Here is a 24301-nt window from a genome sequence, read left to right on the forward strand (position 1 = left end):
TTAGATTTTGAAAAACTGTTGATAGAAGAAGCATCGTCAAGATGTTGGTTTATCGCTTTCCATCTTGGGTTTAAAAAAAAATTATATCTCTGTAAATGTGTCAGCTGGGCGTCAACTGGATGAACAGTTTTCAATAGACATCTTAAATCGCACGTCTCATTTTACGACAGTTTGATGATTATGAAAGGAGCTTAGAAATCAAATTTAGGCCAGATCGACGGATCTTCAGATCTTTAAAGTACTAAAGCATATTTAGATATTTGCTTGATTGAAATCCTTGCAAATCTTTTGACGGCTTTTTCTTGTTTTTGATGGCTTTTTATTCTTCACTAATTCATACTTAGCTTTATACTAGTTTTTGCGGCTCTTAATGTGTGAAAAATCACAACCATCTTGTGCATTATTTAAATGTTTTGTTTTGTGTATTATTACGCCCTTTGTGCACGGAAAAATAACCATCATCCTTTTAAATAATTCATCAAATCTTTAGGCCATGCAGCTACATTGCTTCATTCAAATTATCTTTCATTCAAGGGGGTATCTTCTTAAGATATCAACTTTATCGTTTAAAACTGTTCACCCATGAAGTTAACTGTCAGTTTTTCATCGATTTCCTGCATTCATGACAGAATTCAACGAAAAGGTTTAACGTGATGTTAAGATAGTTCTTAATCAGGCATTGTTATTTCGTATTAACCTCGAAGCAGAACTGTGTGATATTCAAATATACGCTGGTAGCTTAATGGAATTAAACTTTTTTTAATTGCATATAATTACTAAAATCTTTTTCATATGTATAACTTCACGGTGCACTGTATGAAGATTTCTCACATGTATAATAATTCTTTGGTGGTGATCCCCTTGTAGGGCGTGTCGACTGGCCAGGGTCATCCCCAATGGTAGAACCCATTTCAGCGCGGGGTGATATTTCATTCTGGGCTGTGTATGGTGAGTAATTTCACCTTCAAATAAATCGGAATGCCATTACATAATGTTATCACAACCGATATCACAATTTAGCAGTGCAATTATGGCCTTGGTTATTTCTTGTATTGACATTGGTGTAATTAAATTGATATCCGAAAATTTAGGTTTTTTGGTAGCGGTCGTTAGTTTTCCAACTAAGGTGCCCTAAACTGCGTTACGCTACTGTTCTTCTACATAACCTTGGTTTTTAGAAAATCGGTCTTTAAAATAGTCATGACATCATTCTCATAACACTCACCCAAAAGTATCTGTGTATCATACGCGTAGGAGATGTAATGGTTGTGAAGACTGCAGCCCTTCTAATCAGGCAAAACTTATTGAATTTAAGGCCCCGTTCGGGAAGTTGTCTCAATGAGCAATAATATTTGGACAAGGTCATCTCACACTATCAAGTGTAATTACACACGTGTCTAAGAGTCTAGAAAACTGCCCCGTACCTCTGACATTTGATTCCAATTTGATTCCCCTTTTCTTTGAAACCAAAGAAAATTTATACCCTTTTTCCTGAAATCAAGTACTTGAAATAAGGTAAAACAAAGAGAGATTGGAATCTATATTAAGATTCCCATATCATACACCCTTTTTTCTATTTGCTATGTCCTAGATATATGACAGAATTGAACCCCTTTCTCAGAGATATTGAAGACACGGGTGCTTACACTTGACAATAAGAGTGGACCCGCCGGGGTCCATACTAAGAACCTCTAGACGTTTAGCATCCGCTATGGCCATGTTGTCGATTGATTTTTCTGCTATTGTTCGTCAGGAAACATCGGGAAACGTCGTTTTCATTTTCGCGTTTATCGGGGATAATCGCCAATGCTTCCAAAATCCTAATATCACAATTATCGGGGACTATTATAGGCCAACGGGAAACTGTATTGTCGACGATTGCCATATAGTTTAAATATACAAGTACCAGACAAAAGCTTAAGCTCCTTCAAAGACATGACATTTATGCAATACTGTATTCCACATTTCCGGAACTGCCCATTTATTGGGTATACAAAAATACTGCATTATTACTTTATAGCAGGGCATGTGTGTCTAGTGTGAGATTAAAGCCAAGAAGGGAATAATCCACTCCTGATTGGCCATTATTAGGCGTTGTACCGTGTGGAATTTCGTTCGAAACAAGGCACTCTACTAGAACTATGACACATTTTCTTTGCTTTTGATAAAGAGTTTCAAAGTTCTTGAACGTGCCAGTGCCAGCCCGGAATACTCTGGTTTCTGGTTAGCCATTCAACAAGCATCGCAGAACGGTTACTAGCATGGTAATGCGGCTTTCCGCGATAAAGATATCATGGTTGTAGAGTGAAGATGTTATGAATGCCAATAAACAATGTTGCGTTTTCTTATGCACAGAATTGTATTGTAATGAATTGACGTTTCAGTTTGTCTGGGGTATGTCTTTGTGGGGAATAATCGCTCATTGTCGCATTTGAGATGAAAATCTAAAATTTCTGTGCAACTGATTTGTCATTTGACTTTAAAACTGCACTGTTACATGTCCATTTCCGGTACATATTGACTTCCATGGACCTCCAAAAAGAATGGTCAATTTTTCCTGGACCAACCCAAAATTTTCATGTTAACAACTTGATTTCATTTCTTTAGTCCCAGGTATCAGAAAATGTCTGTTTTGGGGGTTCTTGAGGGGTTCACAGTAACCCCATCTGCCTTTCTGACAGTTTAACTTCAGTTTGTTCAACTGGTTCAAAAATAGCTCTGTTAGTAACGTAATTGCGTCCCATGATGCACCCATTGTCTGCTTAAACCTATAGATGCTTTGGTTTTATATTGATGATTTCATTGCCAAACTCTTTTGTAGCCGCTCGATATTCCTGTAGACATGACTTCGAACTACATGTTGTTGCTTTTGGTGTCCCATTGTGAGGTATGTCAGACTATCTGCCCCATGTATGCCAGTCTACAAAAACTTCACCTATTTCTTTGTATTGGCCAGACAAGACCAGGCTGTTCGAAATATGTTTGGCAGGAGGATTAAATGCACTATGTCCCGACGTGTCTCGCTGACCATTTAAATTCCCATTGGTTAGACTATATAATAGACCTATTGTTTAAGAGACAATCTGCCAATCTTCTATGTTTTGTCGATTTTAAACACACTGCAAGCCCATTGTTAACTCTGAATGTCTGACTGACAGGGTATAGTGCCTTTAATTAATAATTTCATAGCTGTAATAATCTTATCTTAAGCGCTACCCCCGACATTCCGAATATTTTATTTTCATCCTGTTCTCGTAGCTTCTTGCCACCATTGCTTTTTCCAAGTGAAGTTCTACCTGTGATGTTTAGTAGTCTTAACGGATGCTGTTATCTACAATCATTTGCCATGGATGATTTTTAAACCGAGTAAGCTGGTGGCTTGTCAAATACTCTTATCTCAATCTCGACTTAAATCCTCAGAGTATTTGATTAAAGAAGTTGTTTTTCAACTTGCAGGGATTTAATTTCGATAATTTTCAAATATTTAGGTTTCGAGAGGATTCTGGCAGGGGATTTGATTTGAAGTTGGTTTTGAGTCCCCCTGTTCGACTGGAATTTCACAGTTTTCAATTAACTTCGAGGTTCTAAGTATATTCTCATTTGCTTTCTTGCTAAGCTAAGTACAACAAGGTCTTGTTTAAGTAAAACGGAAAACGTCCAAGTGTCGGGAAGTCTACAGCATCCCCATTTGAAAATCTTACACTGGAAACACACACGAAATTATCTCTAGCTTAAATTTAATATTTCGAAAAGCTTTTGATCGATTATGCATAATTAAGCTTAGCAAGAGTTTTCATGTAGCCAATCAACTTGGCTGCATTAAGAATAGCAAGTAGACACCCCCCGTGCCAATGCAGTGTATCACCGAAGAGCACTTAGATATCAACATAGAACAGGTGACACAGTTGCTATAACTTTCCTTGTTCCAACGAAGTTGCTTTCATGATTTTCCAACTCAATGCTGAAGATGTTGCATGTTAGATTCAGTTTCATATCAGGTATTTCTACTTTTACGTCATTTCGATATTGGCACTACCCATGATTCAATTCGCAATAATTACGTCAGTTTATTTGGCGGATTCGCTTTCATGCAAGTGTTATCAGAAATTAATGCTTTTATAAATAAGGGCGAAAGCTATCTTCACGCCTAATAGACTAATTTGTCGTTTTGAAATTCAAGTTTTTAATCTTAAGGCTACTAAGTATGTAAGTATAACTAAGTAAGTATAAATATAAAAAATTACGCAATTTCATCTAAAGAGATCGTTGCTTTATGAAATTCTTTAAACTGATATTCTTTCTAAGACAATATTGCAGGTATGGATCTTAGAAATTATTTAGCCTTGATGGTAGATGGAAATCAAAACGCTAATTCTTAATAAAGCCTTCAATTTCTATCAAAGTTGCCACTTAAAAAGTATCTTTTACTATAAACCAATGCGAAATGTTTTATAGACCTGCATTTTCTTACGAACTGAACTTCAAAACGATAATTAACATCATCTATAACAGGCAAATCTCCTTGTTATCAATAATCATTTAAAATCCCGCTTTCTGATCCTTCTTCGAATATTTTCCAACTTTTTTCGTATTATTTCAGTACGTTAGTTTAATCAAAATCGGCCACATTACGAATTGCGAGTTCTTCTTTCTCTCAACAGCTGCTCTACATATTCAAGTGACATTAGAATTCTTTTTTTTCTTTTTTTAAACGAGATAATTTGAATGGGCAATGTTTGGATATAGCTATTTTGATAGAAGTTAGCTGCACTTAAGAAAAGCAGAGAAAATGAATGCAGATTTATTTACATTGGGAAATTTAGTACAGGGAAGTTCTGAGCCGGTGACACGCAATTATAAATTTGGATATTTTTGCACAAAGTCCTTTCTATTGGTTATGTGAAGAACACACTGACTGAATTTTTTTAACGACTAACCATATCAACCCAACACAAGTAAATAACAACGCGATAAATGCAAATAGACACAACTCTGCTTCATGTATTATCAAATCGATGTCATGGATTGATTCCGATATTTCTATGTTTCAACGTATATAACAAAGGAGATTTTTCTTTGATTGGTGTGATTAAGAACCGGTCGTTTAACATGTAACCTTAAACTGTATGTCTGCATTGTTTGGGACAGCATAACGTCTTGTTGGAGCGTTTCGTTGAGAAGAAATAAATCGCTCCTTCGCTTCTCCGCTCTTCTATTTCCACCCTCGTGTTCATCTGGTTCTGATACCCAGAGGGCTTGGGCATTGTGTTTTTAGCTTGTACCAATGATTATAATGGGTTTAGCTATAAAGGAAATAATGCTTGAAATATCGTCATTCTAGCTGTCCATGCTACTGCTGGTATGGCAGATGGCCTAAACTTTCTTCGATTTGCTTCTATTCTTTGCTTCTGGCATCCATGTCCAGCCGACTCTCTTTTTTGTATACAATATTATTTCTGTTTCTTGATCTTGCATATGTCAAACTCTACGTTTTGAATGCAAAACCCCCAGAATTGTCGTCACTGTTAATATATTTTTTGTTTATGGTATTTTACAGGACAAGAAAGAGATCTGACTGCATTTGAATTGTTTCGTGTTGTTATTACAAAATTGAGGTTTTCAAAATTTAATCTTCAAATATTAATACTCCACCTTTTCTATACTTTATAATATAACTATAGTTTAGATGAATTTGTCACCACTATCCATTACCACTTAAGGACAATGGCACCTTTTCTCTCATGAATGTTAATATCATAACACTGATTAGGTTATAATGATGCGGCAAAGTAAATGTCATTTCAAAGCAGCAGGTGAAAGTCATCAGAGCTTTTCTGTCAGTCGAATGGAAACGTGAAAGTTTGAATTTTGTTGTTTACTGGAAATTTACTAACCAAGGCTTTAATTTGCACGGGAAGGAACAGAACCCATTCGATTAAATGGGCTGAAAGTACAATGACGTCAGAAAAGTTGACATCCTCATAAGGAAGGTCAAACTAACTAAGTTATGAACTTTACGCAAAAAAGGGATGAATGAAATACAACGATCAAAATTACTAGCTTTTTAGCTAGCTAACGAACGAAAGAAACAACAAAATATTGAATACCTAAGTAACTTACTAGCTTTATAAGTACTTAAGTAATCAACCAATTAGCGATCTAACTAGCTTGCTAGCTAAGTTTCAAATTATAGCTCTAAGTTACCCTTGTAATTCTTTCATCATATAACTGCTTACTGTAAGTTGTTAGTGAAAATTGTTGTTATGATTTTCTGATATTCATTAAGCCTGGTTTCCATATAACGTTTAGGATCTTTGTCCATATAACGACGGCGACACGACGGCGATGGCCTGTGAACACATGACCTGCACTAGCCAATCAACAATCATTATTCACCGTTATGTCTGTTCGTTACATGAAGTTTGTCAGTTCGAAAAATGGCGCAGCAACAGGATAACATTAGTGATGAATCTCTGATGAATGAGATTCAAAACTACCCTGTTTTGCAGGATTAGGTCTTAGGGAATGCAAAGAGCAAAACCTTCCCATCTGTAAAAGTTTTCTCGTTAAGGTCTGTAAAGGTTTACTCGGTCGTGCAGGTTCGTTTCGTGAAACAATATGTAGAACTGGTCAGATACCTGGCGTTGGTGGTAAATTTCCCGAACCAAGAATCTATGTTTCGTTTGAACAGCATTTTTCCTCTAACCCTAAAGGCAGGGGGCTTGCCAAAGTAGGGGTGGGGGTAAATGTAGCCAGGCCAGAAGTTATATGAAAAATAAAAGAGCACGCTTGATTCGACAAATAACAGTTTAGTTGAAGGTTATCGATAGAGAATATCACCGAAGCAAAGAGCTCGCACAAACCGATACAAGACTAAATTCTTAGAGTGTAGAATGACCTGGATTTAGATCATAAATCTAAACATAACGCAAAATTCCATCAAGATCATTTGAAAAAGCGGAAGCATATACGATATGAGGTGGTTGGTGTTCCAAAAAATCCATTCGTTGCCACTTGAAAGATACAAACGCTGGCTGGAACTGAACCTGATAATGTACCAGTGCCACTCGCACAGAATGAAGCCAATGGGCCTCCTATAACAAAGAAACCAACGCTAGAGACACTTGTCATGGCAGCAAGTATCAGTGATGCCAATGTAAAGAGCAACACAAGCGATAACGAAGGTGGTAGCTCTTCAAGCAGTGACAATCAAATTGCACCATCAGAAATTGAAAACTCAATGAGGCTGTATATTCAGAACTACAGGTAAACATTTTGAGCCAAAATCTAATTGTGATATGAAAATTGCTTTAGAACGATGATCGGAAGTAGTTTATGATAACAGATATTTCAGCCAATAACTGTTAATGAGTTTAAACCTTATAATACAGTTAATTTATTATTTCTGGAACTGTCTAGGCTTTTTCTTGAGAAATTTCATCTTCTGAACGATTGTTCTAGTAAGGTTGAGCTTACATTATCAGTTTTATACATAATTTGGGAATGATTGGATCTAAATCAAAATTTTACCATTACGTGAAATTCTTGCAAGTTTAGATTCTTGCAAGTCTGTCTTTATTGATTCCGGGAAAACATATAAATTGATGCAGTGAAGCAGAAAAATCGATGCAATGGTGCACATGCGAAATGATGAGATTGCCGTCAAAGGAGTGATTGAACAAGCGAGCGAGAAATGTGAATCTTTGGTGAAGATGCTGAGTACGAATTTGGGAAGAAGCATCGACCCCGTCTACCTCCAGCAAGATTTGATGAAAACAGAGAATACTGATATTCCCCGAACTTTTCTCAGTACTATAAGCAAGAGATGTATAAAGTACTTGATCGCTTGATCGCAGATTTGGTAAAAGTGAGAGATTATTTGCTCAGCATTGCGTTGCCAGTTATGACATTGCTCCGCCGAATATCACAAATGCTTCCATGGAAACAGTACAGAGCTTGTGCAACATGTTCCCTGATGATTTAAAGGACAACGAGGCGTCAATGGCAGAGATTGAGTTGGCAGGTGGATCTGTTTGCAGGAGCGAGACACAGAATTTATCCGAAGCTGTGAAATGGTTTGTTGGTATGTCACATATCTATCCAAATCTCTTGAAAGCGTATCGGATAGCCCTGACTGTTCCAATACCTGTTGCAAGCAATGAACGAAGCTTCAGTAGCCTCAAGCTAATAAAAGGTTTCCCCCGTTCGACAATGAAAGAATAACGTTTAGATTATCTAATGGTAGCTGCATGTTCCAGTGACATTTTAGATCGTTTGGATCTTGATTAAGTTGCAGATAGCTGGTAAATTCTTAAAACTAGAAGAATAAAGATATAAATCTATACCATGCAGGACTATATGTTTTTATATGTATCGATATAATTTAATGGTGTGAATATTTTCCTGACCCTGACCTTCCAGACATGGGTATTTTGCAAGTAATCTGCTTAATTTCAAGCCAGTTAGAAACAATAAGATAAGTGCCGTTTGCAATTTTGTTATATCCAGCTTAGACACAAAGGAACCACTACGGCACTAGAGTGTGAAATTTGTTGTGCGCTATGATTAACTATCTTTAATCAACCCAGTCGGTAAATTTCTCATGTTACACCCCCCCCCCCACTCAAAACTCAAAAGCCCTTCTGCACGCCACTGCCTGAAGGCTGAAATACACGATCAGTTTTTACTGATCAGTTTCAACTTCACAGATTTTTCGTCAGTTTTGACTGATTGATCTACTCGTTTATACGATTATTTTTCTGCCATCAGTGGAAACTGTCAGTTTGAACTGATCGTATTTTAGCCTTAAGTTAAAATAAGTGTACATTGTATTCGAAGCAAGCGACACTTGTTGAATGCAGCATCCATTTTGATATATTAGAAGGCCGTCGCCAATGATTCGAGTTTGCTGAAGAGAATCATCAGTGATGCATCGCCGTGATGTGTCGTCGATATGTCACACATTTTGTTATTGTTTAAGTCACTCTTTTTATTTAATAATTGTGCTCAACAAAGTTTTCTTTTTTTAAATTTTCAATCCAGTTCCTAAGTGTAACAGATTTAATTTTTTCTAATCTGCCCACCCAAGAGCACTGCATATAACAAGATTTTGACCTAGCAAAATGGTGCCGACTCCCCCATATGTTGTAATACTGACTGCCCCCTTTTTGTTATACATGGTTCTCTACCATAAAGACAAAATATGCAAAACTGAGCAGTTGGAAAATGAATCGTGTTCAGAGATTTTTTTCTATTCGGTATAAAAATTACCAAAAGACAGTACGTATGAACTACTAAACTGCAGTACAAGGACGGAACTCAGGAGGAGCAATATAAAATGACTGCCCCCTGGGATATAAATACTAATAGAACAATATCTGATGCAAGCAAAATTGGCCATGTTCATGAAGATTTATCAAATCCAATGTTAAGAGATCATCGACATAAAGCATATGCAGACTGAGGTAACTTGTACTAGGTTTAGATAGCAAAACAGAAACGATTCATCGAACAATGATAAGGTGCTCTTGTTATTTTGAGATGGTCGTTAGTTAGAGGTGGCCGTTATTTAGAGGTGGTCGTTATTTAGAGGTGGTCATTATTTAGAGGTGACAGTTGAGTAAAACTGCCAGACAAAGGGAGGTATCTTTGAAGAGAGGCTGTGCCAAGTATCATATTTCCCCCTGTAGATTATATAAACCAAACGGGGTCTTTTTTTATCAGAACTATATTATACCCCACCCAGGCAATACCCAATATTTAAGCAAATGAAGAGGGGGGCAGTCCGAAAAAATTTAAGGTGCTCCAAAAGGCATCAATAGGACGTAACAAATTTAGGCTAAGAACCACCGATGCTTAAAAACGTCAAGGTAAATTTGTAGTGTTAAATGTAAAACGGCCACATGGCGCAATAAAGAAACTTGAATAAAAACTACAATATCTTCCAAATCTTTAATTTGTCATCTTGAATTTGCAACATAATGACCTCAGTGTTTTGATAAACTTTGTAAATTTTAGTTTCGGCCTTCAAGGAAAAATTAATCTTGACGACTCTGGTGTCATGTACAAAGTACCTTGCCTAACTCCACATGCCAGTTGCGAAATTCTCTACCTCTGCTTGAAAACATTTTATGCCAAATTCTCATTTGCATCATGCTTCACAATGAGATAAACTATTTGGCCTTCAGAAGCAAAATTTCAAAACAAAGCAAGCTACTTCCAAAAAAGCTTAAAAGAAATTCTTCAACTCGGTGAACTCTCAGTAGTACGAAAGCATACGAGGTGAACACTTAAGGTCAATCAGGTCAGGGTTTAGGGGTCAGATTGGAAAACATTTAATGCATCAGCTACGCGTAAGCGAAAATTGTCACGGGAGAATTCTCAAAAGATTGCTGCCACGCGTCCCAGTTCATGCTTTTGAGTAGAATAGAAACACCTTTATCAATCATGGAATATCACAGGTCCTTAGCAAGTCAGAAGGTGTTTGCATAAAGCAATTTTGATATACATCGCCTACACACAGCTTTCTTGAACCGCTGTTCTGAAGGTTTGTTTATGTTATTTGTATATTGGCTCGATTTGCGTTTTGCTTGTCATTTAGCCTAAGTTCATGCTAGGTAAGTCGCCAATTACAGGTCTTTTGAAGACTGAAGTTCAATCAGAAATTGTTACCAAAGTTTTCTCTCGTGTTGTTAACGCAGTGTTTTGCTTCTGTACCTTCGCAGTCGGAAACAGATAATTTAAACGAGATTTATCCCAACCCTTTGGTAAATTGGATCCGGACCTAATTGTCCTAGCTTAGAGGTTTTATTAAAGACAGACTCCTAGCGATATCCGTTCAGATTCCAAAAAGCGAAATCTCTCAAGATCTCTAAATTCTCTTACTGGCCATCCTCTGGTTTCTGTTCCCAAAGCCACAGAAACATTTTCTAAATCACCTTGCGCTTATTCGCTGCACAGGATTATGTCGTGGTTCAGGTACATTGGTTAAGTAGAGCCGTGCTTATCGAAAAACGTTGCTTCGGCCTTATCTGTGTGAAATCCCATAACCACTTCGCTGTTTCTTGCTTTTCGCTTCAGCTTGAGCATTGCGGACAATCGACCACCATCGCAGAGGTCACGAGAATCTCAGTATGGCCCAGTGCAAGTACAATGGCGCCTCTCCTAAAACGAGCCGTGACGAAGATGGAGCTCTGAAGGACAGATTCTGTAAATTCATGGAGTCTCTTGCTCAGAGGCTGAAGCGTGATGGCCTTCGACTTTTCCTGCTCGTTCTTGCCAATGGATTCTATCTGTATGTTGGTGGGATGATTTTCTTCTTGCTTGAGCGGAAAGAAAGACCCAGCATAGACAAAAGAAGACAGGTGACAACATTGATCAATGCAATTACTTCGGTAAGAATGAAATCTAATTACCATTTTTTGGCTAATTAGAAGTTTTTAATAATTTTTTAAGGCATGTCAACCTGCAATTTTTGAAAAATTCGATCAGAATTTCTGTTTGCTAGCTTAATATTCTTAGTTTATAGCTGATACTGAACGTGAATTTTACTGTTCTTGTAGCTATCCTGTCTTTTTTATGACAATAATAAAAGTAGCTCATTATAGTTGAATCAGTTTTATAAGTAAACGATTTTAAAAGATTCCTATGTTTCGGTAAAGCGTATATACAAAAACAAATAGCTGAGAACTTCAATGACAATCGAGACAAAGATCGTCTATTTTCGTCTTTAGCAATTGCATTTTATTGCTTTTATTCATTTCATAATGACCTCTAACAAAATAATATATAATCTCAGTGCTACGTTTCACATTTTTCATTAAATTATTAGTTCATGCACGCCTTTATCAATTATCACATTCATTCAGCACTTTGTCATTGTGCAAATACACCTATTTTATATGCCCTGGTTCAATAAAAGCATACTTTTTGTTATTCTCATGATTAATTCAAGTATGATTATCATAGAACTTCAGCAAAATTTTAAGAAGATTTATTGTTTACACTCTTTTCGCCGACACTTTCGGAGCGAGCCGCAGCTCGGCAAATTCCCGTTATCTCCACTGATTTCCCTTTAATGCTTATTCTCGATTGACATCTTTCGTGGACAAAGTTTTGATTTTACTGTCACCCGACCTATACCTACATCATCTTTGTGATTTTCTTTTTTGATAGCATCTCGGCAAATACTTTCTAGAAACCATCAACTTTTATTGATCATAAAAGCCCGTTTTCAAGATTTGGAAAGCAATTTCATCTCTGTGTTGACAGCTGGTACTTTTTATAAACATACGCGAAAAATGTTTCCTAAACAGATTACTGGTGTATTGTAATACAATAACTCGATCCTATTTCAACGCCTTCTGCAAAAGTTAGCCACCTATAGACTCAATGCCACACACAGCATATTTAATAACCCACAGCTCTGTTGCTATGAAGTTGCTAGGCAACGTTCTATTAAAGCAAACATGCATCAGTTTCAAGTGCTGTAGCAAATACGCGTTTAGCTCTGTTTTATGACGCACGTTTGAAACTTGGGCTTAATTGCATTATAATAATATTAAACTGAGTGTTTTAAATCACTGCCGAAAGTCTTGGAATAATGTTAACCTCGTTTTCCACATTAATCCATTTCTACATCTCCCATTGAAAAATATTTTCTTACTGCTATGTATAGGTGTGAAAATCAATGGTGATTGGTCTGTCATAAAGTGCTCGATGCCGTATAGATAGAGCTGTAAACTCTTTTTAAGCTGTGCAAAATAGGACGTTTTTAAGCTGGTACACTCGCCAGTTTAATGGAAAAAAGAATGGAGAGAAAATTTTTAAACGTATTGACGAACAAGGAAAATTTGACACATCAACTATACTTTGCGATGGAGACATACCTCAAAGCTCGCAGTAAAACTGTCTGTTACAGGTAGACCCTCTCCCCCCCCACCCCGCACTCCGATATAATTGAACGTTATTGCCCAAAGATGAGCTAATCGTAGTTTCTTTGGCTGATCGTAATTTCAGACAGTTTCTGTCCACCTTAACGAAGCATTTGGTTTTCCATTATATATTTGGAAGAACAGAGAAGTTATATGTTGTAAAGCCTTCATTATGTGAAAGTGTTAAATTTGCAGATTTGAATTTGCAGAACGACAACTCAATCATTCTTCCGAATTGAGATTTTCTGGTATGAAAGTTTTTTGAATAGAAATGGACGCAGCACAGATCTTTGCTGGACAGCAAAGTAATTGAATGCAGCCATAAGTATGCTAAATAGCCAAGTAAGGATTATCTCGATATAAGTGGGATAACAAAAATTGTACGCATCTTCTGTCCACTATATTTAACTGTAAGTAATAATGAACTGTTTTTAGTCAAACTTAAGACTGGTTAGTGACATATGACGTCAGAAGTAAGAGCAAAAACAAAGTAGTAGGTTACGAAGCACTAAAAAGATTTACTGCTGTGACCGCCACACTGTAGTAAATCACGGTAAATTGCGCATACTGTAATATTTCTGAATATCAATAGATGAAGTTTGTTTAAATCTTCATTAAATATCTTTGCCAATTTTAATGTTTTGCCATTAATTTTTGTCATAGGAAGTGAATTTTAGCAACGATTCAAATCGAACTCCGTACAACCAGTCATTTGCTGTGAATCTAACCAACAGCCAGATGGCTCGACTTGAAACGATGCTGGAGAATTACTTTGAAGAAAGCCATGAATCTGTAGGGTCGAAATGGACCATGATGAATTCAGTTTTCTTTGCTTCAACTGTTGTTACAACCATTGGTAAGTATCATATTATTTAAAATGTTACCAGATACATCTTGATGGCTCTGATCAGCACAGTTATGCGAAATTATTCAGGTTCAACTCCCTGCCCTCTTTTTAGGGCAATTATCTTTCCTAGCTCTTTATTCTTTGAATATCTATCGTGAAACATTCTGATTTAGAAAGTGGAGAAAATGGTTTCTCAAAACAAAGAGTCAAAACATGTACCACTGTAGCATCTGTTAATCCAATCATAATGCTCATTTTGCCAATGTCATAACGCACTGTATCAACATGTAAAAGCACATCATTTCAAAGAAAAACAACATCATTTCATGCTTTCACTGATAACTTCATCAAGATAAGGATTTAGGAATTAAGTATTTAGAAACGCAGCTATCAGTCAGGATACATTTGTAGTTTATTCATCAACTTTGCTACTGTAGGACACTCAACTCTTTTTCTTGTGACGTAATGCCCATCATAGATTTTCAATTTGATGCCTAAAATATTTTGTCTAGGGAGGTTACCTCTATAATATTACCTCTACATTCTTTGTTCGATTTTCTGATGGGTCTATTTTATGATATACAACTGGGTTCATATACTTCATATAATTAATGCTAAAGCTTATTTGACCATTACGATACTCACGTTGGCAATTTGAAAATCCTAGGACTTAACTACCATTCCAAGCCATCAAAAGTCTCCCTCCCCCTTCCCCTCCGTTGATTCCTTAATCAGAAGTGTCCGTGCTTCCAATCCTAGCTAGATTTTTACTGGATATTGGTATTAAACAATATTGTAATGGTAGACAGAAGAAACAACTTTAAAAAACTTTAAAGACGTTGTGTTGAATGTTTAGGTGCTCGAACAATTTTTGAAGGGTTATAGCTTTGGATATTTGATTACATTTCAGACGTTTTATACTCTGAAGAGTATCAGATTATAAGCTGAAATATATTTCAAAATTTTGCTTTTCAAAGCCATTTTTAAATTTAGAGCTATTTGTATCACCAAATTTGTTTGAAAGAAGTTAAACAAAAGCTTGCAAGTTTAGAGACATCAATGAAAGGAAGGTCAACTTACTTGAAAATCTAATCGTACATATAAAAATTTAATGACTTGATGAGCTGTTTGTTCAAAGTACTTAGCAGCAAAGAAAGATGGGGATGCTTTATATTTAAGATAGGATGCATCGCGTTTTTCAGGATCAACGGACCAATATTGCTATCTATTTGCAGACAGCCAAAAATATGATAAATAGTTCCTAAAATAAAAGTGCATAGCATTATTGTGCAATTCATGATCCATAAAACAAATACACCGACTTATGCCTACTCAGATATTTGAGGAAACAACTCTTTTACCAATGACCAAAATTGCAGTAGCTTGCTAATCATGATAAAAATGACGCCAATTTTTGCACTGAACGACCTGAAGGAAATCCTATTATGCACATTAAACATTTTGAAATCGATTTTTTTAAGTAAAGAAACTGCTGCACGTGCTAAATATATTGATTTACGGCCAGATAACAGAAAAGTTTGGAAAACTAATGTGAAAAGCCATATGAGATACGTTTTTAGTTAATTGGCAAAATAAATGATTGTAAAATCAGCATGCTAAAAAATTGAGTCGAAGAAAAGTAAATTTGAACAAAATGTCAAAAGCTCATTTTCTAATGTAAGAAAATACCATTTATATAAAAGCTTTGTTAATCGACACTGCTCTACATTCTTTATAACTGATTTCAAAATATCATCCTGATTTCAAATCTGATTTTGATAAAGGGTAATTTGTGAGAATTTGAAGGAATGAATTTTAAACATGTGATGGATTTGTTTGCAATGGAAGGCTTGCAGTATGTTTTATAAGGACATATCGCTTCTGTGATTTTTTTAACGTTTTAAATTAAAAGGAAGATTAGAGTTTCTATAGTAGATGCGATGAATTTCTTTTTGATTAGCTGGATAGTAGCTCTAAAGCTATCTCCTTGGCAATTAGGTTTCATGAACGATGAAGATTCTTTCAAACATTGTTCATCACTAGGATACTCCTGAACATGGGATTGTCAAGCCATGTGCTTTAATACTGTTGCGGTTTTTTCACACGTGTCCTAGTGAAATTGTCTGAAATATCATAATATAAAACAGTAGAGCTACAATAGTCAGGAGAAGTACAACTAACGCACGAAGAATCTGATGAAGAAAATTTTGTTCCTATTTTAAGTGTTTCTGCCGACCAAATATTTACCGATCTTTGAGAACAACAAACCAATTTGTGGACCAACTACCAATTTCTCCCAATTTTTATTCTACCGACCAACTAAATATGTTGCCCAACAGCTAAATAATACATGTGGCCCTTCATGTAAAGTATTTTAGTGAAAAGTAAATTAAATCAAGGAAGTTTTGATAAGATACATAGAATCAATTTAAGAAGAGATAAAAAGACTCTGTACCCTTGGTATCAAAGCCTCTAAAGAATCGAGTCGAGCAATTATCCCAAGTGAATCCAAAATCAAACTCAAACTTTTCATTAGCATGAATAATTACCTAACACATTGTATTGCACAGGGCCCTTATTGATAACAGCACCTTTGTTGCTGAAAAGGCAATCCTGTATAAATAATTATAGTATCATCATTATTATTAGTTGAACAGCAAAGTGTAATAAATTAGAAAATTGCATACAATGGATGGTATCAAGATGAATAATAGAACCAAGATATTCCAACCCAAAGTCCAAGATAGGAAACGTAGTTATAGCTACTGCCTGGTTACAGCTTCAAACCCAGACAGGAGGTGCCCATTGTAGGTGTCAATCGGAAGCTGTAGAGAAAACTAGCTTAAACAGGGCAGAAAAGCAATTGAGGGCATATATAAAGAAGCAACCCATTAGCAAGAAACCCTTGAGAGACATCTTTGGGTATTAACTCGGCATACCCACTTTTAATGGGCGCTCCAACACAGTTGCTAGCTTGAAAAACATACTATAAAGAATCATATCAGAAAAGATTTTGCTGGAATTCACTTATTTTTGTAAATTTCAGTGGCTTCTGGTTAATTACTAACTTTCAAAAGTAAGCGAGTCAGCTTTTCATTGTATACTCTTGTGACAATCTTAATTACAAAATTATATATTGTTACACTTTCTCATTTTTTAGGCTACGGAAACCTGGCACCACAGACGGGCTACGGCCAGGCGTTTTGCGTCATCTACGCTGTGTTTGGAATTCCACTAACGCTAATACTACTTGCTAAGGTTGGGAAAATCCTAGCCAAGTACATAAACGATTTATGTGGTTTGGTCGTGCAAAATTTGAGGAGGTATTTTTACCCAGACTACACATATGAGAGGTAACCTATTTTTGTTTGCTTCAAAAGACCGTAAATTCTTTACAAAAAAGGGCAAGTGGATTAGTCAAAGAATCGAATTTTTTATCCGCTTATTTTCTGCTATGAGGATTCCTAAAATCTAGGCTTCTGAAATTCGTTGGTTTGTGGCCAAAGATTAGAATTGTCGACCCAAAGATTATTGGGTAATTGAAAATTGATTAAAATAATCGTGAAATGCGTGCAGTTTTTAAGCCAAAAAGCTACATTTTATGAAACATCTCAACTGAGGCTGTGATGTTTGATTTCCAATGCAAACGATACCACTATTTTAAGTCTCATTTGGATTACACCGAGGATTCTGAAATCCCATTGCACTAGGGGCGTTGCCAAACAAGATTTATTTAGCTCAGCAACCAAGCATTTTCGCTGACAACGCCCTTTGGAAGACAGAATTATCCAGTTAGCGAGCAGTATAATAAAATTTGATATTTATTTCGTTAATGTCGCTGTGGAAAGTCATACTTTATTTAGTTATGAATTCGATTGATATTTATTCTATTGATCGATGATTCTAGTGAAAATGGAATGATCAAGACATGTTCTTTCTACATTAAATACATACGTTATTATTGCTATCAATGATACTAAGCTAAGAACTATCATTTTAGATTTAAAAAGTTATCTTTCTTGGACAATGTCGATTGTTTAGACAAATATCATACAAGTCGCACGCAAAAATGCATTTTCCTATCCTCAATGTTGCTTTTTAGCAAACCAACATTGCTTCCAGGAGAAAAGGGGGGTGACTGAATTTTCCCACAACTGAGCGACTTAAGTGTTGTAAGAATTTTCGCAGGTAGTGAAGCATATTATAATAGGGAAAGAGAGTTTTTTGTCTTTTCACATGGTGCTCGTATCAGTAGAGAAGGTTCTTCTACAGCATAAGGGTGATTAATTATTTTGTTTCAGCACTGATGGTGAGACTGACCTAAACGCCCCAATATGGCTCGCAATGGTACTTATTACCATCTTCCTGACTTTCGATGCTGTTGTTTTTATGTTTATGGAGAACTGGTCATTTGGTACTTCACTCTATTTCATTTTCATCACGCTGACAACAATTGGATTCGGAGATATTGTTCCTCAAAATTCAGAGGTTTGTTACCTTAGAGAATTCTTTCTTGGTACAAAACGTTTCCTCGAAAAGGGAGAAGCACGCCTGATAGTAATGAAACATTTCTCGATCAAATTTGCTCAGGGTGTTTGTTGATAATAGGCTGGTGACTTACAGGAGCACAGGAATCTACACTTTTTACTAGCAGATAAAACAGATAAAACAAGGGAAAACAGTTGACCAGTTTCATGTGACAGAACGCTTTGAAACATTGCTAGATTCTTTTTGCTAGATATTTCTCTTCGACTTCAGAGTCAAGACCAGAATTTAATTCTCAATGCAAGTTTTTGTGTCGTTAGTGCTTGTGATAATGCTAATTCGAGGTCGTGCTAATCGTGTGGAGTAATTTTATGCTGATCTAATGAAATTTTATCAGAGTTAACTTCACGAAGGATGCTGTAGAATTTGATTTCGCTAGGGGTTCTTATTTTAGCTTATTTGCGATATTCTCATTCGGGTGTCAATTGTCATGCTTCAATTTGGTATTTAAGTCCTTATGTGCTTCTTTGATGCCATTGGAATAATAGAGAAAAAGAAGTTTTGTAGTTTGGGCTTCTGCAGGAAAGTGTGGGTCCCTGACTCAGATGGGTGTACTTAATTGCGGTCGGTCGGGATTATCGTGCTTAATTCATATGCTGTTTCCACGTTATTCTCTTCTCCCGTCCCTCCCTCCCCTTTTGATATCAAGCGTAGCGTGTTTCTTCAAATCCTTGTTTATTTTTTTGTAATTAGGCTAGGACCTGTTTACATAACGGGATTCTTTTCAAAGTCCTTGCTATTTTTCGTTTAGGAAAACTAAGCTCTTAATTCAGTAATTATTTCTCTTCCCCTCTCATATCTTATTTGTCAAAGGTAGGACTAGTGCATCGGCTTCCTGGTTGGGAAAAGTGGACTTCTCTTCTCCATTCCCTGTCCCGGACTTTAAGCTGCTTGTACTTGAGTCTATTAAGCTATATCAAAGTTAGGTTTTTTGTATGGGTTAAGTGAGGCAACTCGTGCCGATGCACTAACGGCCCAACATCGCTTCCTGTGATAAGGGAATGTAACCTCAAGACCTGATTTGATGAGGGATTAGGCAACGTCTTCTGAGAAAGCTTTCATTTTAAATGATGAAAAGCATTTGTTGTTGCTTTTTCTCCGAGTAAGAAATTAAACATTCTGGAAAAATCTGGGGTAAACTTAGAAATATTGATGCTTGATAAATTTTTAGATTAGCAGAGATGAACCTTTAACTTTATTTTGGCCTCGAAATGCCATTAAGTTTCAAAATTGTACTCAAAATTGTATTTCAAAATGGTACAATATTTTTTGTTTGTGTACATGTTTTTTATCTTCGAAAGAAAATAATCTCGTAGCACCCAATACTATGAATCTCTCTCTAGAAATTTACTGTGTTTTACCTTCATTTCAGGCCGTTTGGTTTAATGTCACATTTTTGTACATTGGATTGGCTGCTGTCTCCATCACAATAAACCTTTTCATTGCTAACATATCCATACAGTTTCGCAGACACAAGGACAAATTTAAGCTCGTTCAGCACTTCGAAAGTGAGTTAGATTCAGAGGGAGATTGCGAGACAACACCGTTAACTCAAGAGATGGACTACCCTAAAGACTGCGAGTCTCAAATCGGAACACGAAATAAGAATACAGATATCCCTGGAGATAGCATAGGAAAAGACATCACCGACGTTTATGACAGAAAACCCAAGCGAAAAACTTCAAGAGTGCGGTTTCAGACCGATAACTAATACAGTGAGATTTTTGAGGCTGGTTTTATGTATTCGGAAGTGCTGCGAGGGAGCCTGCGATTGAGCAGGGTCATTTTGCTGACTATTCTCAAAAGCACTGTTTCCATATGACTGTTTTAGAATCGATATTTGGTTTCTTCCTTTGGCGCCAGATGAAATAAACAATGTGGATTGGACAGCTGGAGTTATATAATCACCATTAATAAATGCCTGTATCTTAGACAACCGTGGTGTATACAGACAGCACCAGCCGTCCCAGCCAAGCGTTCTCATATAAATGTTTTATGTCGACGACTCCGTCCGCGCCCGGAGGCTCAATCAGTTCAGTTCTTCTCTCATTTTTTTGTGCCATCTGTCTCACTGCTTGAAAAGGGCATTCTCGTGAAAGATGTGTAAAGTTTGAGACAAGATCCGGCACAATTTCAGTCATGCTCATGGCTCTTCCGATTATCATGAAACTAAGCTTATGAAATCGCAATACACATTCGCAATATGACAATCAGGCTTGTGAAGCCAGTAAAATGATACTGCATGCAATTCTAATTGTGTAAACTCAGTTCCGATAAAAAACTTGGAACATTAAGAATCCGTTGTTGCTGTTAGAAAATTAAGTCATACTTATAAATATGTTGGTAATAATGTTGCAACGCTATGTAAATATTGAAGAATGAAAATATGATAGACAACAACGTTTCAACTGTGATTGTTCGAAGACATGTTCTTTTTTGCTCAGCAATCTTTGGTTACCACACTTCACCTGTTGGTTACAGAGAATGAATATATTGGTTGATGAGTCTAGGGTCACTCAAAGTGGTGTAGGCCTACATGTGTGTATAAATGTATGGGAGCTTAGATTTGAAATACATCAACTTGCGATTAAACAATCTCTTTTACTGTCAACTTAGCGATGGCAATGAAATTGATTCGATATTTTCATAATGTGTTTTCTTGAGAAGGCGATTTAAAAAATTCCCCATGCAAATCTTATTCAGTTATTATTTATTGCTTATAACAAGCAAATTATTATTTATTGCCTGTCAGCATAGGCGAAGACTTGCATTTTTTTCAGGGGGGGGGGGGGGGGCTCAAAAACGTAATGGCAATTCCTAATGGCAGTTGCTAATGTCACAGGATAGAAAGTGGATTAGCTAAGGGCTTAAAGGTGATTCGTTTTTTCCAGTTATCTTGGAACTTTCTCGTTGACTTCCTTTCCTCTTGGCCTAAGCCAACTTCAACCAACGCTGCTCCAGCTTCTCCTATCAAATCTCTAATATTTACTTCTTGTTCTTTTCCTCCTACTGACCTATTTACATTTGTTGGTTCCTTTTGTTTAGATCTTATCACAAATTTGTCCATAGCTATTATCAAGTCAGCAAGGATCGCACGTTGCTTTCCCCTGATGCTTCCAGCCTCTCCGCAATTATCTAATGCAACAAATCTTATGCGTGAAACCAATAATATAACAAACTAATCTAAAAGTTGGGAAAGCACTTCCTTATTTTCCAGGGGGGGGGGGCTCAGCCCCCCTCGGTTTTTGTCAGGAGGGGCTGAAGCCCCAGAGCCCCCCCCCCCCTGAGTTTACGCCTATGCCTGTCAGTATACCACTAATTGTTAGTTAAAATAACGCAAAGATAGCATTCCTACGATCTCTCAATTGTCGTATATTTTATGCTCACCGGATCAATTAGGATACCAGCACATCCATTGTCCAACGAACTAGCTGGTAACATTGTGGAGGTTTCTCTTTCTGGGCAATCGTTCCAAGCAAGGCAAATTTTAGGGTTGAGATAAAAATTATACTCTTAAGTAAAGGTCTTACAGCACTTTCAAATCAGAAAAATAGGTGTTTCTCCATTTTGTTTTTTAATATACATTTATGTCTAAGCTTGCTGGATGCTAAATAGAATCACATAGGCAAACTATCTATTTAGCAAAGATTGCTTCAAGGTAAATTTTTCTGTCTGAAGTAGTTGCAGACAAAAAATGATAGCACATAAAAAGTTAGACGCTAGATACAGAGTTGGAAAGATAAATCAAGCAAAATTTTCAAGCTAAGAGTAATGTTAGCTTTAAGCTTGACCGTAAGAAATGACTTAAATGAGGTAAAATGAGGCTTTTTATCAAAACTTTAGAGATAAGATATGGAGAAACTTTGAAAATGAAATCAAAGCTTGATTAAATGAAATGCAATAACGTTTAATATGTGACAGGGTACGCTTTTTTCGTGTCCCTTGGATTTTTGTTTTTGGCATAGATTGCATTGAGTTTGTGTTCATTGAAGCAGTGCTCAAGTAAGCATTTCATTGTGTCTTTTATACGGCCAAAGCAACAAGTGCACAATCGTCATTAGCCTTGAGTATATAAACTTTATGTTGGCAAAGCTTTTTCCTCACACGTTACAAGACAACCTGCAGTTGGACTGGGAAGAGCAAAAGTTTTTTCGTGCGACCCAACCCATGTCTAGGTATTTTCAGGTTTTTACATGAATGTTAACTTTCTACTTCTTTTTTCGTGCATTAGTTAATGGTCGAATGGCTTCCGAATTTCACATGAACATAGTGTTGCTAGTCGGCGGAAGAAGGCCATTGCTTTTTCTTCTCAACCCCATCACAAACGATTGGGATTTTATTCTTGGCCGTCTTTGCGATTGGTGCACCGACAGCCCAAAAATAAATGGTCCAAATGATAAGAGAACGCCACCTTCAATCTTATGATTGACAATGGTCAAACATTCTTAGGACTATCTTACCCTTATTTGCTAACGGTTTTTGTTTGGTAACCTGGAAAAAATATTAAATCGACTCTGATCCAAATTTAATGCATAATTAAATCCTTGTATAGTTAGCCAAATATCGGTTTCACTTCAATTGAATTCACTGACTGCAACAGTCTAATAAGGCCTGAGAAAATTGCAATCTGTGTGGCTCGTAATATCCTCTTGTCTGTTCTTGTCTGCACTTCTTGGCAACGTATGAATTATTTGAAATATGAAACAAATATGTTGGACTCTATTGTTGGTTCAATTTTAGGTTAATTTATGTCAATATGTAGTAGTTAGAATAAGAAAAAGAAAACTTGATTGATAGCTCTAAAAATCTCATTTTCAAGTTTACAATATGTTTTCTATTGTTATGAGAAGGCCGAGCCTGAAATACAAACACAGTCAATGCAGACATGTCAGTTTTTTTCTGACAAAAGGCTTCCTTACGTTAAATATGCAGGTCTGCGAAGAAATGTATAAGAGGGAAATAAGGTTTGGTAAAATTCGCAATTGCTCATTAAGTCATCAGGATCTTTTTGCGTTCTGTAGAAAAATTAAAAATCTGTTTTTACGCTACTCTACCCTCTTGTAACGTAAGACATGCTATTCTCTCATAACCATCCCATTTTCCGTAAGTGATTCGCATTCAGTGCTGAGGAGAGGGGGGGGGGGGGTCAGGAGGATCACTGACCCGGGGGCCCATGACTTTAGGGGCCCATAGATAATAACTTAGCAATTCAGCGTCTCCATTATCAAAATTTGTCAATAATAGAAAAAAACCTTTAAATGAAATGAGTTAGAAGCAGCAACAGTATTAAAACCCCATTATGTTTGTCAAACAGAGCTAGTAGCTTTAGGTAATTTACTAGTTAGTTAACAAAACAATCTCCAAGTCTTTACATCTGTAAAAGGGTCAATTATTGAGCTATAGTATGAATTTTGGAAATTTCAGTTTCTTTGGACAATTTCAGTTTCTTTGGACAACACTAGCAAGCAAAGTCAGAAACAACCTTAATGCAATGAAAACATTGGGAAATAAGCGTTGCAAATTCAAATGCTTAAGCTTGTTCAACAGCTGCAATGGTTGATGCTCCTTAAAAAAAGTGACTACCCGGTGATGTTAGGAGATATGTCATCCCTTTTTGCTGCCCAGAATTTTGCTCTTTTTTGCTAGGTCATCTTCCTTCAATCTTGTGTATAATTAAAGAATACTGAACCCCTACCATATCTCGCCAATTGACGTGAATCACCTGATCATCTTTGCTGTAACACTATCAATAATAACAATGCCGAGATTATCTTGAATTTTACCAAAGGCCTTTCCCTGGTTTCACCTGTAGATAGAGACAAACGTGACTGATTTCCGTTGGTCGTCAATTTTTTGAGACATCTAGCCCCTCGTCTAAACGAGCTTCTTCCAAGATCGAATCAACTAGTTTCTTACTGACATTTAAGGGTTCCATACTGATTGCTAGATGTAAAGTTTTTCAAATTATTCGAATAGT

The 24301-nt window shown here is 36.5% G+C and overlaps 1 protein-coding gene and 1 long non-coding RNA gene across 4 annotated transcripts; both read left to right on the forward strand.

The window, feature by feature from the left end:
• The first annotated feature begins 170 nt into the window (after positions 1–170).
• On the forward strand, positions 171–20732 carry LOC135692569 (potassium channel subfamily K member 16). Of its 3 annotated transcripts, none has more exons than XM_065210745.2 (6): positions 171–3998; positions 11080–11393; positions 13596–13788; positions 16940–17132; positions 18081–18267; positions 19697–20732. In XM_065210745.2, the coding sequence occupies exons 2-6, from the start codon at positions 11133–11135 to the stop codon at positions 20033–20035; spliced, it is 1173 nt and encodes a 390-aa protein (XP_065066817.2). In that variant the 5' UTR covers positions 171–3998; positions 11080–11132; the 3' UTR covers positions 20036–20732. The 3 variants fall into 3 exon arrangements, with proteins under 3 accessions (XP_065066817.2, XP_065066818.2, XP_065066819.2); XM_065210746.2 differs by lacking the exon at positions 171–3998 and adding an exon at positions 7942–8083; XM_065210747.2 differs by lacking the exon at positions 171–3998 and adding an exon at positions 8110–10546.
• LOC148960531 (uncharacterized) lies at positions 3992–7770 on the forward strand. The gene is made up of 2 exons (XR_016144803.1): positions 3992–7266; positions 7611–7770. It is a non-coding gene; the product is annotated as an uncharacterized LOC148960531 (long non-coding RNA).
• Positions 20733–24301: the final 3569 nt, after the last annotated feature.

Source organism: Rhopilema esculentum, chromosome 3, assembly GCF_057945365.1.
Source record: "Rhopilema esculentum isolate cy_ngs chromosome 3, ASM5794536v1, whole genome shotgun sequence".
Taxonomy (NCBI): domain Eukaryota; kingdom Metazoa; phylum Cnidaria; class Scyphozoa; order Rhizostomeae; family Rhizostomatidae; genus Rhopilema; species Rhopilema esculentum.